A 14,292-nucleotide genomic window follows, 5' to 3' on the forward strand; every position below is an offset into this window, starting at 1 on the left:
TTCCTTGATCCAGGCTTGGATCCATCGAACTTTTCTTCACTGGTCGCCTGCCAGCAACTTCTTCCTTCCAGGCTCCTGGTCCGGCAACGAGATCCCCGACGTCTTTTCAGACCTATGCAGCTGCAGCCCCTGGGCTAGGTAACTTCGGCACTTCGGTGTCCCAGCATAGCCTCACTATCCTAGGGTCAGGATCCACTGTCGTTTTCTTCCCACCAGGTCGGGTTCGCCCGTGAACACTAACTTTGCCTTTACTAGCCTCCATAGACTTTGTCCCGCATCCCGCGTGAGAGTGCACACTCTGCACCCGAGTCCCCTAGGTCTCCTAGAAGTAATCTAACGATTCCCTAGTCTACCTGCTAGTAATTTCGCATTCCACTTTTAGAATATATGGTTTTTCGTGCCCCTCGGGCATTTGTGTATAACGTGCTAACTTAAGTATTTTCGTAAGAGTTTTGTTGTGTGCCTAGCACCCTGTCCTCATAAAGAGTACAGGGTTGTTGTGATTCTAATAAATACACTGTTTATTTTCATAACACTTGTGTGGTGTCCTTTCACTGGGTGTTCAAGGGGTAATGTGATGGTAAAACAGCTGGCTTAACACGCCCTCTAGAGTCTTAGCCTTAGACTGCTCGTATCCATGCTACTAGGATAGCTGGTCTATAAGGTTGAAAACAAACCAATCATCAATAAGGGTTGTTTGGACTGATATATAGTGATCACTAGAATAGTGAACACTGCACATCAGGCCAACTTCTCACAGGAAGTCAGGTGACTTTCAGAGCTTGAGTGTGGGGAAGTCAGGCGCCTAACCCTGGACGAAGCACTACGCTACGCTCGCGTAGTTTGCGAAGTTTGCGCAACTTCGTACTACGCGAACTGCATGTAGCACAGTGCGAACATGCGTAGCGCAGTGCAGCGGTCATTTTTTGCTTGCTCGCGGTCCTCAGCGTCATGTTGGCGACCACGAGCAAGCAAAATGACATCCCGGCGAGACCATTTCCTCGTTCGCGATCAGCAACATCAAGTTGCCGATCGCGAGCGTGGAAAATAAACCTCCCCGAGAGATTCTTAACGCAGGGAGGTCAGGTTTCTCATTGCGAGTGGTCGCGCATGCTCGCGACCGCTCGCGATGAGAAACTACCAGTCTGCGTTGAGAAAGCTGCAGCTCAAGTACAAAATCTATTCGAGCGGCAGTAAAATACATCTTGCACTGTGCAAGATGCCGTTTTCAATGATTGCTCAGTGCCGGATGCTTGTCTGCACTGTGCAATCATTGAAAACAGCATCTTGCACAGTGCGAACATGTTACTACGCAGTTCGTGTAGTGCTACGTGTAGTTCGCGTAGTGCGAAGTGCACTTTGCGTAGCTTCGCGTAGCACTACTTTGTGAACTACGCCCACCCATACGAGGCGACTCTCAGAGATTGAGTGTTGGAAAGTCAGGCGACTCTCAGAGCTTGAGTGTGGGGAAGTCAGGTGACTCTCAGAGCTTGAGTGTGGGGAGGTAAGGCGACTCTCAGAGCTTGATTGTGGGGAAGTCAGGCGACTCTCAGAACTTGAGTGTGGGGAAGTCAGGAGACTCTCAGAACTTGAGTGTGGGGAAGTCAGGCGACTCTCAGAGCTTGAGTGTGGGGAAGTCAGGCGACTCTCAGAGCTTGAGTGTTGGAAAGTCAGGTGACTCTCAGAGCTTGAGTGTGGGGAAGTCAGGCGAATTTCAGAACTTGAGTGTGGGGAAGTCAGGCGACTCTCAGAGCTTGAGTGTGGGGAAGTCAGGTGACTCTCAGAGCTTGAGTGTGGGGAAGTCAGGCGACTCGCAGAGCTTGAGTGTGGGGAAGTGAGCCGACTCTAAGAGCTTGAGTGTGGGGAAGTCAGGCGACTCTCAGGCTTGAGTGTGGTGAAGTCAGTTGACTCTGAGAGCTTGAGTGTGGGGAAGTCAGGCGACTCTCAGGCTTGAGTGCGGTGAAGTCAGGTGACTCTCAGAGCTTGAGTTTTGGGAAGTCAGGCGACTCTCAGAGCTTGAGTGTGGGGAAGTCAGGTGACTCTCAGAGCTTGAGTGTGGGGAAGTCAGGCGACTCTCAGAGCTTGAGTGTGGGGAAGTCAGCCGACTCTAAGAGCTTGAGTGTGGGGAAGTCAGGCGACTCTCAGGCTTGAGTGTGGTGAAGTCAGGTGACTCTCAGAGCTTGAGTGTGGGGAAGTCAGGCGACTCTCAGAGCTTGAGTGTGGGGAAGTCAGCCGACTCTAAGAGCTTGAGTGTGGGGAAGTCAGGCGACTCTCAGGCTTGAGTGTGGTGAAGTCAGGTGACTCTCAGAGCTTGAGTGTGGGGAAGTCAGGCGACTCTCAGAACTTGAGTTTGGGGAAGTCAGGCGACTCTCAGAACTTGAGTGTGGGGAAGTCAGGCGACTCTCAGAGCTTGAGTGTGGGGAAGTCAGGCGACTCTCAGAGCTTGAGTGTGGGGAAGTCAGGTGACTCTCAGAGCTTGAGTGTGGGGAAGTCAGCCGACTCTCAGAACTTGAGTGTGGGGAAGTCAGGCGCATCTCAGAGCTTGAGAGTGGGGAAGTCAGGCGACTCTCAGAGTTTGAGTATGGGGAGGTAAGGCGACTCTCAGGCTTGAGTGTGGGGAAGTCAGCGGACTCCCAGAGCTTGAGTGTGGGGAAGGCGACCCTCAGAGCTTGGGTGTGGGGAAGGCGACTCAGAGAGCTTTAGTGTGGGGAAGTCAGGCGACCATCAGAGCTTGAGTGTGAGGAAGGGGACTCAGAGCGCTTTAGTGTGGGGAAGTCAGCCGGCTCTCAGAACTTGAGTGTGGGGAAGTCAGGCGCATCTCAGAGCTTGAGTGTGGGGAAGGCGACTCTCAGAGCTTGAGTGTGAGGAAGGCGACTCAGAGAGCTTTAGTATGGGGAAGTCAGGCGACTCTCAGGGATTGAGTGTGGGAAAATCAGACGACTCTCAGAGCTTGAGTGTTGGAAAGTCAGGTGACTCTCAGAGCTTGAGTGTTGGAAAGTCAGGTGACTCTCAGAGCTTGAGTGTTCGAAAGTCAGGGGACTCCTGGTTCTTGACACTGTGAGGTCAGGAGACTCTTAGGAGGAGAGAGTGAGGCAATACTCACATCTCGAAAAGGGCAAATCAGGAAGCTCAGATCTCAGGAGGGGGGTGAAACGACCCTCATTTCTCTGGAGAGCAAGGGTGGACAACTTTCAGATCATCAGAAGAACAGGTCATGCAAGCCTCAGACCTGACGAGGTGGCAGGCAACCTCAGATCTGCAGAGAGGGGGGCAGGCAACCTCAGATCTGCAGAGAGGGGGGCAGGCAACCTCAGATCTGCAGAGAGGGGGGCAGCCAACCTCAGATCTGCAGAGAGGGGGGCAGGCAACCTCAGATCTGCAGAGAGGGGGGCAGGCAACCTCAGATCTGCAGAGAGGGGGGCAGGCAACCTCAGATCTGAAGAGAGGGAGGCAGGCAACGTCAGATCTGCAGAGAGGGGGGCAGGCAACCTCAGATCTGCAGAGAGGGAGGCAGGCAACCTCAGATCTGCAGAGAGGGGGGCAGGCAACCTCAGATCTGCAGAGAGGGGGGCAGGCAACCTCAGATCTGCAGAGAGGGGGGCAGGCAACCTCAGATCTGCAGAGAGGGGGGCAGGCAACCTCAGATCTGCAGAGAGGGGGGCAGGCAACCTCAGATCTGCAGAGAGGGGGGCAGGCAACCTCAGATCTGCAGAGAGGGGGCAGGCAACCTCAGATCTGAAGAGAGGGAGGCAGGCAACGTCAGATCTGCAGAGAGGGGGGCAGGCAACCTCTGATCTGCAGAGAGGGGGGCAGGCAACCTCAGATCTGCAGAGAGGGGGGCAGGCAACCTCAGATCTGCAGAGAGGGGGGCAGGCAACCTCAGATCTGCAGAGAGGGGGCAGGCAACCTCAGATCTGCAGAGAGGGGGCAGGCAACCTCAGATCTGAAGAGAGGGAGGCAGGCAACGTCAGATCTGCAGAGAGGGGGGCAGGCAACCTCAGATCTGCAGAGAGGGGGGCAGGCAACCTCTGATCTGCAGAGAGGGGGGCAGGCAGCGTCAGATCTGCAGAGAGGGGGCAGGCAACCTCAGATCTGAAGAGAGGGGGCAGGCAACCTCAGATCTGCAAAGAGGGGGAAGGCAACCTCAGATCTGCAGAGAGGGGGGCAGGCAGCGTCAGATCTGCAGAGAGGGGGGCAGGCAACCTCAGATCTGAAGAGAGGGGGCAGGCAACCTCAGATCTGCAGAGAGGGGGAAGGCAACCTCAGATCTGCAGAGAGGGGGGCAGGCAAACTCAGATCTGCAGAGAAGGGGGTAGGCAACCTCAGATCTACAGAGAGGGAGGCAGGCAACCTCAGATCTGCAGAGAGGGAGGCAGGCAACCTCAGATCTGCAGAGAGGGGGGCAGGCAACGTCAGATCTGCAGAGAGGGGGGCAGGCAACCTCAGATCTGCAGAGAGGGAGGCAGGCAACGTCAGATCTGCAGAGAAAGGGGCAGGCAACCTCAGATCTGCAGAGAGGGAGGCAGGCAACCTCAGATCTGCAGAGAGGGAGGCAGGCAACCTCAGATCTACAGAGAGGGGTGCAGGCAACCTCAGATCTGCAGAGAGGGAGGCAGGCAACGTCAGATCTGCAGAGAGGGGGGCAGGCAACCTCGCAACCTCAGATCTGCAGAGAGGGAGGCAGGCAACCTCAGATCTGCAGAGAGGGAGGCAGGCAACCTCAGATCTGCAGAGAGGGAGGCAGGCAACGTCAGATCTGCAGAGAAGGGGGCAGGCAACCTCAGATCTGAAGAGAGGGAGGCAGGCAACGTCAGATCTGCAGAGGAGGGGGCAGGCAACCTCAGATCTGCAGAGAGGGAGGCAGGCAACCTCAGATCCGCAGAGAGGGGGGCAGGCAACCTCAGATCTGAAGAGAGGGAGGCAGGCAACGTCAGATCTGCAGAGAAGGGGGCAGGCAGCCTCAGATCTGCAGAGAGGGGGGCAGGCAACGTCAGATCTGTAGAGAGGGAGGCAGGCAACCTCAGATCTGCAGAGAGGGGGACAGGCAACCTCAGATCTCGAGAGGCTGAGGTCAGGTGACTACCAGGTGTTGGCAGGGGTGAGAAGGGCGTGGGGCTGTCCACAGTGGAGAAGTGTGGCTCAATGGTTAGAGCGGCAGACCCTGATGCAGAGGTCTAGCCCGGGACCAGGGTTCAATTCCCGCCTCAGCGGGTCTTGGGCTCAAAATTCCACGGACCTGATAATTCTCGCCTCGGTGCCTATTCCAATCATGGAGTCCCACTCTGCAACTCTGGGCAATAGCTTGCTTAATCTCCACAACGGCCCCACAACGCTAAGGATGCCTGGCCTCCACCTTGGGGGTGCCCAGGAGTGGACATCTCACAGGGAGAGCCAGGATGGGTTCCACAGCGGTATTCGTACAAGCGCCTTGAGACCCTTGCGGGTGAGTAGTGCGCTATACAAGTATCAATTTACATTTTCATTTACAGGTCTTCTTATTGCCCTGAGTTAGAGTCAGGAGAGGGGAGGAGCGCCGCCAGTGGGACAGTGTCCTGAGTGATAGGATGACCCCCCCCCCCACACCTTGCCCACCATATCAAAGGCACCCCATCATTTGTACATGCCACCCTACCTTCGGGCACGCCTCCATCTCGGGCAGTGTTTAGGATTCCATACACAAACTCCGGTCCGGGCAGACTGTAGCACCTGGTGCGGACCTTCCCAGCTTCTGTGCGCTGTAAGAGAAGAGAGGATGTTACTTCTTAGGTATGAGGCAAAGAGGTCTCCTGATCAAAGTGGCAGCGGTGGCAGTGCTCAGCCAGAGTTCTAAACTGAGCACCGTGTGTGATCCTGGGCACATACCATGAAACCCACTCCCTGTTCCGCGGGTCTTTTACACAAAAGCTGCCAACGCTGAACATGTCTCCATCCCTCCTAGAATGATATATTTTCGACCCACAGTGGTAAACTCTAATCATTAACCACAGGAGCTCAATCAAAGGTTCATTATGCCCTCATATGCTGGTGGCTTGAAGGCATTAACACTCCAACAATAATTGTTAAAAGCATAATTTCTTATGGAAACATTGAACAATGTATTAAATATATAAAAACCTAGACAAAAACTTATGCTGTAACAACACTGACACTGCAACCGTGTGTTTTGTGTTCTTCTGGACAATTCCACATGGAGAAATAAATTCAAGCAAAAAAGCAAAACTCTATGGTGAGTGTGTGTGTTATAATATATATATATATATATATATATATATATATATATATATTAAAGTGAGGTTATAGTTAGGTCTTGTAAAAATATAAAAATATAAAAACTAGTTTAAAAAAACAAATAATTCTGTAATTCACCAGTTCTACTTTATTGACCTCCCATTTACCTGTGCCCTCACTGTGCTCTGCTTCTGACCTCACATATTACATCACCGAGGACATGAATTTCCCGGGTTTCTGGATCATATTCCCTCAACTGCCTCACTGAGCAGAGCTTTCGGCTATGTGGGCTTTGGGGTTGGCCATCCTTTGCCCTGCATGGCCAACAGCCCGGCCCTGCGTCCAACCCCTATCAGGCAACCAACCCACCTCACACAACCTTTGGCTGTGCGCTATGTGGGGTTGGCCGCAGGGCCTGACCTAAGGCTAGGCCATGCACCAAACAACTGCGGACGTCCGACTGCCCACAAATCCCCCACAATATCTTTTTCTTTTTCTTTTTTTTTGTTCTCTGCCAGGGTACTGCAGCTGAAGCCCCACCTGCAGTGCTGTATGTGTCGTCATCAATGATATTTCAACCAAATGGGGTGGCAGTCCTATAAAGAGAAAGTGGTGGTAAAAGGTTGGCGTATACTACTTTGGGGGGTCAGCCTTCCTCGGTAGAGTTGCCCTCACACACCCATGCAGGTGTCATGCTTCACCATCGGGATTTTGCTCCTCGTGGGGCCGGCGCTGCAATGCCGTGATGATGTGATGTAGCAAATCGTGGTGACATGTGAGAGTGGTCTAAAAATCTAGAAGTTCCCAGGGATATATTTATTCAAGGGTCCCTTTGTTAGGGTTAAAACAAGGAAGTGTAGATGTTCAGAGCGAAGTTATGAAGCGTTACTATCTGATATGTGATGCATAAAAACCTTCAGGCCGACACGTTTCACGCCTTAATGTTCCAGGAGGGATCCGCAGCACTTCTTCAGGACCAAGAACAAATAGATACTCTACCCTTACTCAGGGCGGGGGAGTATTGTGAAGATTGGGTTATATGTAGCAATCTGTAGTGGTGAAGCACAAGGTCAGAAAGTGCCTAAGTGTTGCTCACCCTATCATATTTCTATATTCCAACCTAGAGGGTAGAAGAGAAAAGGGAAAAACAGAGCGCTTTATTCTGCAAGACAGAGTTAGGCGGTCAGAAGGACCTAGAGAGGTCCGAAGGCAGCGTTTAGCAGGCAGTCGCGTTGTGCAGTGTCATGCTGTGTTTGGAGGTCACGCACTGCTCCACTACAGGTGAATACCACCAATGCCAGTATTTATCGGTAAACAACCTTTACAACGCAACTTTTACCACGCAGTGCCTTTACAACGCAACTTTTACAACGCAAACCATTACAACGTATTGCGCTGGGGGGCGCTCTAGGATAGGGAATAGGTTTAATGTACTATTCAAACCCCTTCCCTACTATCCACGGGGACTGGAGTTGGAATAGTAAATTAAACAATTCACTATCCAGCGCCTAAAAGCACTATGCGTTGTAAAGGTATTCGTTGTAAATACCGCGTTGTAAATGCATGCGATGTAAAAGCATGCGTTGTAATGTCATACATCCGTATTTATCTGTGATCATTTTGAATATACATAGAAAGACATAGACATATGAAAATCTTTCGTGATTTCAGGCACTCATGCACCAGGTGGTACAGCCCTGATCTCTTACCCCGTCCACCAGGACAATGTGTGCCTTAGGTCTCTGATTTAAAAGACAGTCCTTTTCTCAGCTACCGCCTTAACACCATTGTGTATTGATAACACTTAGGGTAGGGGCCTGTCACCAGTCTTATCAACACCTATTGACTTAGTACGGTAGCATCACCCACCTGCACAATGAATTTTTCCCAGTGTATTTTTTCAATTTTTCGTCTGGCGCTACAGCGCCACGAACTACAAGTCCCACAACTCTCGGTACCATGTGACTGCACTCAGTCACGTGACGCCTTGGGAGAAAAATACAAGCTTACAAAACGTCTTCGTGACTTACCGCCGGTGCCCCCCCAAGCAGTACTGAAGACTGCCCGGAGACACCGACGGAAAGGTAAGCGGGACATTGCGCTCCTCGGCGCGCATGCTGACAGCCTTTTAAAACTCACACAGAGAAGTTTGCCGCTTATAAAGGGCTCTCTCCGTTGTTCTGATAATAAGTTTTTGCATGTCACCCCGCAGTAGCAGAGATAATATTTACCAACTAGCATCTAATTCTATCACAATGCTAACTCGATCTCGAGTTTTACCGCTAAGCATCGCATTTCCTTTCTTGATCGGCGCGTATGCTGAGAGCGTTTAAAACTCACACGGAGAAGTCTGCCGCTTAGAAAGGGCCATCTCCGTATTCCCGGTATTAAATTTCTGCATGTTACCCCACAGTAGCAGAGATAATATTCACCAACTAGTAACTAATTCTATCACAGTGCTAACTCGGTCCCGGGATTTACCGCTAAGCCTCGCACCTCTTGTTTAATCTAACGCATTGGTCATCACATAATTTGCGGACCTATATATGCGTTAACCTCTGGTACTGGCCTTCGCTGTGATTGCCGTGTTACGGCGGGGGACCTACAACAAAACCCTCTTGCGATGCAATAGGGGACACCTCCTGTCTCCATGTAAACTCTATTTCTTTTCTCTTGATGAAACCGCGCTGAAAATGATTTATAATTATCTTTAGAGCGGTGCTCCTTTTACCTGCGCTGCAGCCAGGTGGGGTGAAGCCTCTCAACCAACATACATAGGTGAGTGTGTATACTAGAGCCGGTGTCCTAGTATGAGTGAATATGTTGCAATCACAGTATGTTTTGAAGTAGGAACTATTTGAGTAGGATTCATTCATGCTCATTTGTTTCTTTATTTATTTATGTGTTTGTTTGTCTCTCGTTTGGATCCAATGCTACTATGCATTAACAGTATACGGTTGAGCACGCCTGGGACTCTCAGGTGATATCTTTTTTTATTATTATTCACAAAGCAGTAGTGTATTTCCAACAAGGTCCTGAAGAATGCATTAGAAACTCTGTTCTATGTAATGCAGAAACATGTTGACCATTAGAAAGTGTGGGTATTATTTCAAACCCGCACTCACACCTGCCTTTTAATCTTAGGGACTGGGAGATACTAATAAATTTCTTTTTCTAACCAGTTCACCTAATTTTATTATTACCACTCACTTTTTCATCCTAATCACTATACACTGCTTTTTCATTAGCCACTAGCATTTTTTCTGTACTTCCCACTCATCACATTTTTCGGTCACGGTAACAACTGACCGGCCGTTTCATCTCCTGGGTAAGGAGAACCCAAATGATGACAAAGAGGGCGGTACAGTGTGGATTCTGATGGGAACTATATTTCTCTCCATGTGCTCTTGAGCCTTGATTAGGCCTGCAGTTACCAACTATTTCTCACTGGTGTTATTTTGCGTAGTCTTGGTGTTGTGATCCTATCTGTTTGACTTACTCATATGATTTCAGACCCCCAGGTATTAATTGTTGTGGTACATTGTGTTTGGGGCACATACCTGGTTGGTCGGTAAACCCGCCCTTAGACCCTTCTTAACTGTTTGTTGGATATATGAATACCACCAATGCCAGTATTTATCGGTAAACAACCTTTACAACGCAACTTTTACCACGCAGTGCCTTTACAACGCAACTTTTACAACGCAAACCATTACAACGTATTGCGCTGGGGGGCGCTCTAGGATAGGGAATAGGTTTAATGTACTATTCAAACCCCTTCCCTACTATCCACGGGGACTGGAGTTGGAATAGTAAATTAAACAATTCACTATCTAGCGCCTAAAAGCACTATGCGTTGTAAAGGTATTCGTTGTAAATACCGCGTTGTAAATGCATGCGATGTAAAAGCATGCGTTGTAATGTCATACATCCGTATTTATCTGTGATCATTTTGAATATACATAGAAAGACATAGACATATGAAAATCTTTCGTGATTTCAGACACTCATGCACCAGGTGGTACAGCCCTGATCTCTTACCCCGTCCACCAGGACAATGTGTGCCTTAGGTCAAGGCAGAGGACCGCGTAGATACTGCATTTTTTTCAACTGAAAAATACAAAAATTGGTCCTGAGTTTGCAGTTGTGAGAAGGGGACTGGTCCGGCCAGCTACCAACATACCTGTCGGGTCCCTAGCGTGTGGATTAGACTCACTGTCTTAAATGCGTATTGAATGCGATCCTGTCCACTTAGGATATAATGATATTGTAGTAAGGAATAATGTGCATTATCTCTTTCCTGAAACTTAACATTCAGCGATCACCACAGGACGTTGACAAATGTGTAAGTGATCTTGAGACATGTTGGCGGAGGCCATCTTGGATTAATATTGCTGGACATGTCATCAATGATGTCATCAATGAAATGATCACTGATCATGAGGGATGTAATATGTGAGGTGATAAGTAGTGCATGGCCAGTGCGTGAGTTATAGTTAATTGAAATACCTATAACCGGTGAATCTCCGTGTTTTTTTATGTTACGATGTTATGTTTAAACTGACATTTCTACCTTTTTATTGATTTTTTTCAATAACTTTCTGAGGTCTCTTTATTGCAACATAAGATATTATTACCATACCTAACTACAAGGTCAATTTAACATTTGGCTTTATCAGTGAATTTCTAGTTTTTTTTTAACATAAAGTGTTAGTTTATTACCCTACATACCTATGTTAAACCCTCACCGCATACGCCCTGCAGGCAGACAACCTTCCACCATACACAGCCTTTAGCAGTGTGAAGTGTGGGGTTGGCTGCCACCCGTACACAGAAGTCTTTTGGAAGCCAGGGCAGCCCCTGAGCTCCGGTGGGGCTCTTGCAGGAGAAGGGGCCCCCACTGGCTCCAGTAAGAATCCCACAGGATCGCAGCAACCCCCCAAAAAATGTATTTACGTGGCCCAGGGTAGGCCACTCTGGGACTCCCCCCACACCAAAAGGTCAACTACATTGCCCCCTTATACCTGTTTGGTATTAGAGAGCTTTACGTAGGAACCGATTACATTACACCAAGTCACATTCCGTTTTTAAAGGCACAGGGAGATTAAGTGATTTGCCCAGGATCACAGGATGCAGGGCCGGCCTTAGGCATATGCAAGCTGTGCACCTGCACAGGGCCACCAAACCCCAGGGGCCACCACACCAATATATATCCTTAATATATTTATCCTCAGAGGATGGATACATATTTGCGTGGCGGCCCCTGGCAGGGATTTGGCGGCCTCCGGCTCTGTTCCACTTCTAAACACCCTGACCCCCCCCCTCTTTACTGGCCTCCGCGCTCCGCCCCACCCGGACCCCCTCTTCCGGGGCCCCCTACCTGCGCTCCCTGCCCAGGGCCACCATGACCCTAGAGCCGCCCCTGCAGGATGCTGAGCCATCGCCAAAACTCAAGCCTGGTTCCCTAGTTCTAAAGTCAGCAGCACTGGCCATAATGCCACATTCTGGATAGATGTGGGGTGGCAGGCAGACGCCACTTGAAAGCTCGGCTCGTTATGGGCTCGAGGTTCCAACAGGACCTCAAGCTGAGCCGGAGCCTGGCTTTAGCTTTCAGCAGTTCGTTCACCGACACAATAACATGATCGAATGTTCATAGTTGAGAGGCCAGTCTTACCGCCGTGCTCCGCATCAGCTGCAGCCACCAAGGTGGAACGAAGGGTTTAGGGGAATTACTTTTAAACTTCTCAAAAGCCCTGATCATTTGCAAAGAGCAGGTGGACACCACCGCATTGACTTGCTTCCAGTGGTCAAAGTGGGCGGGATCAGCAGGGCACGGCGTACCCCTGCTTGTTTAGTTTCATAGATTCCGTTCCCCTACTTTCTTATTTTAAACATGCCTCCCGGACGGCAGAAATCGCCATGGCCGATAGTTAAGGCTCGCCTTTTGTGGACGGGCCAAGGATAGTGTCCAGTTCTCCTGCTGCTGGCAGCTTCCCCCGCCCCACCCCCTCTTTGTTCCCCCTCTTCCCTCTCTTTCTGTCGCGCTCCTCCTCATTTAGTGAAAACCTACACTTCAAGAAATGAGTATTACCCTCGCTTTCCTCCTTTTGTTTATTTACATCCCTGTGAAATGGATCCAAAAAAGAAAAACACTTTTGCTGGAAACGTCGTCTTTTTCTCCAATTTTTTAATTTGTAAGTGCAGCCTCAGGGTGGAGAGAAATAAAACATTCAAAGTATGAAAAATATATACCTTTCTAACTAAAGCAAGACCGAGTGGTCACAAACTGGCCAGATTGATTTTATTCACTCATAAACACATTATCACCACTTTACAGTGTTTGCCAGTGAAGCGCTACTTTAGTTTTCTCTTCTCTCTTTGAACAACATTGTTTTCCCCCGGTGGGAAAGTGCACCACTCCTGGAGGTACGGAAATACCTGCTTGATGAGTAAAATGGAAAACAAATTGTGTACAGTGGCTCTGTGTTCACAAATGTGGTCTTTTTAAACCATACTGCTTACGTTTTGTACGGGTGTAAGCAATGGGCATTGAAACGGGTCCCTTCTAGGCCCTGTAGTCATGGCCTTAACTTTTCAGGCAAAAGCACTCACTAATTGCTGATTAATGAGTGTTAAAGGAAAAAGGTAACCATGTTGTTCCTGCTTCACATGCTTTACTTAATCTTGCATTACCTATGAGTGTTTGCTTTATCTAGGATGTTATAAAAAAAATCTAGGCAGCATATTGTTCTTGTCTAGTGAGTAATTTGAATTGAGTCACATCCAGGTGTTTATAGCGGGTCAGTGCAGTGCAAGTTTCGCTCAGTGGGGCAGTATGGTGTTCAGTGGGGGAGAGGGTGTGGCATTATGTTCAGAGCAGCTGAATTTGGAACTGGGGAACCAGGTCCAGCCTTCATGACCAGTCCACCAGACCACTCCCCCTGAGGGAGCACATTCCCATGCTAGACCTTAGAAGGCAAATAGGGTGTAGATGGACGCACAGCGCTTTTGTTGGTAATTTCAGAGTTTGTGAGGTGCTCCGGAGTATCACCCTCCGACAGGGGGCGTGAAAAATGCTGAAGGTAGCACTGCTCATACAGTGAGAAGTGTCCCCCGGGCTCCTCGCTAGTCCTTGTGTAAAGGTTTCACCAAGATCCACGATAAATATCGGGTGTTTTACCAATGCTTGTTTTTATTTATTTCATTCATCTTGTTATGTTCACAAGAAAATCATTACTTCAAAAAAGTCTTTCAATGTTCGCGAATGCACTCTTATAAATCCCAATGCATTTCGTCATTACTGCCTTCTTCCAGGGGATAAATGTTCTGTCAATGAAGAAAAGAAAACGAGATGTGTTTGAGGAAATGTCCTTCGTATTGAGTACCATGCAGTGCTGATTTCGAAAAGAGAATGTGCCCGTGAAGAAGTGAGGTGAAGCGAGGTGTAAAATACGAAACAAGAACCAAGTTGCCGAAATCAGAACCGAGGTGCCGGGTACGTGATTGGCTGGGTTTAAAAAAAACAGTGATGAAATGTGAGCCCAAAAAGTAGCGTTAACGCGAGTGCACGCGAGTCCAACATTCGGGAGAAAAGTAAAGCTGGGTAACATGCCAATGTTATCAAAAAGTGGAGTAAACGGGTGCCGGTTAATAAAAAGCTTACCGTGACGTGCACGCGGAAGTTGAATAAGGATACCGCATTCAGTTGTCCGGTCGGAACGGGTAGACTAATCCCGGAAGTATTTAGCAATGAGTGGTTACTAAGGTATCCGTGACGTAGATGTGACGCGGTAAAGATTAATCAAACAGAAAGAAAGGACTTCAAAACGTGATCGAAGATGTGAGTGAGATGTGATAGAAAACGGACTAGTCGGAACCGGTGAATGAAACCAAGATAACATAAACTATGAAAGTTGAACCATATGCTGATATCAGAACGGGGACCTAATACAAAAAATGGAAGGTATAACAAAAACCTAAAAAATGAAACATGTGTTAAGAAAATACGTGCAACATAAAAATAGAAATTAAATGTACAGAGCTACCCATTGGTCGCATTCAGGA

General features: G+C 48.9%; 1 protein-coding gene across 1 annotated transcript in view; it reads right to left on the minus strand.

Moving 5' to 3' along the window:
• CFAP77 (cilia and flagella associated protein 77) overlaps window positions 1-14,292 on the minus strand; it is an 846,033-nt gene that overhangs the window by 464,133 nt on the left and 367,608 nt on the right. Inside the window, exon 2 of the mRNA XM_078641538.1 lies at window positions 5,633-5,735. Coding sequence (XP_078497664.1) covers window positions 5,633-5,735 — 103 coding nt within the window. The remainder of the gene's footprint in view (window positions 1-5,632; window positions 5,736-14,292) is intronic.

The sequence above is a fragment of the Lissotriton helveticus genome, chromosome 5_1, assembly GCF_964261635.1.
Source record: "Lissotriton helveticus chromosome 5_1, aLisHel1.1, whole genome shotgun sequence".
In the NCBI taxonomy this organism is placed as follows: Eukaryota; Metazoa; Chordata; class Amphibia; order Caudata; family Salamandridae; genus Lissotriton; species Lissotriton helveticus.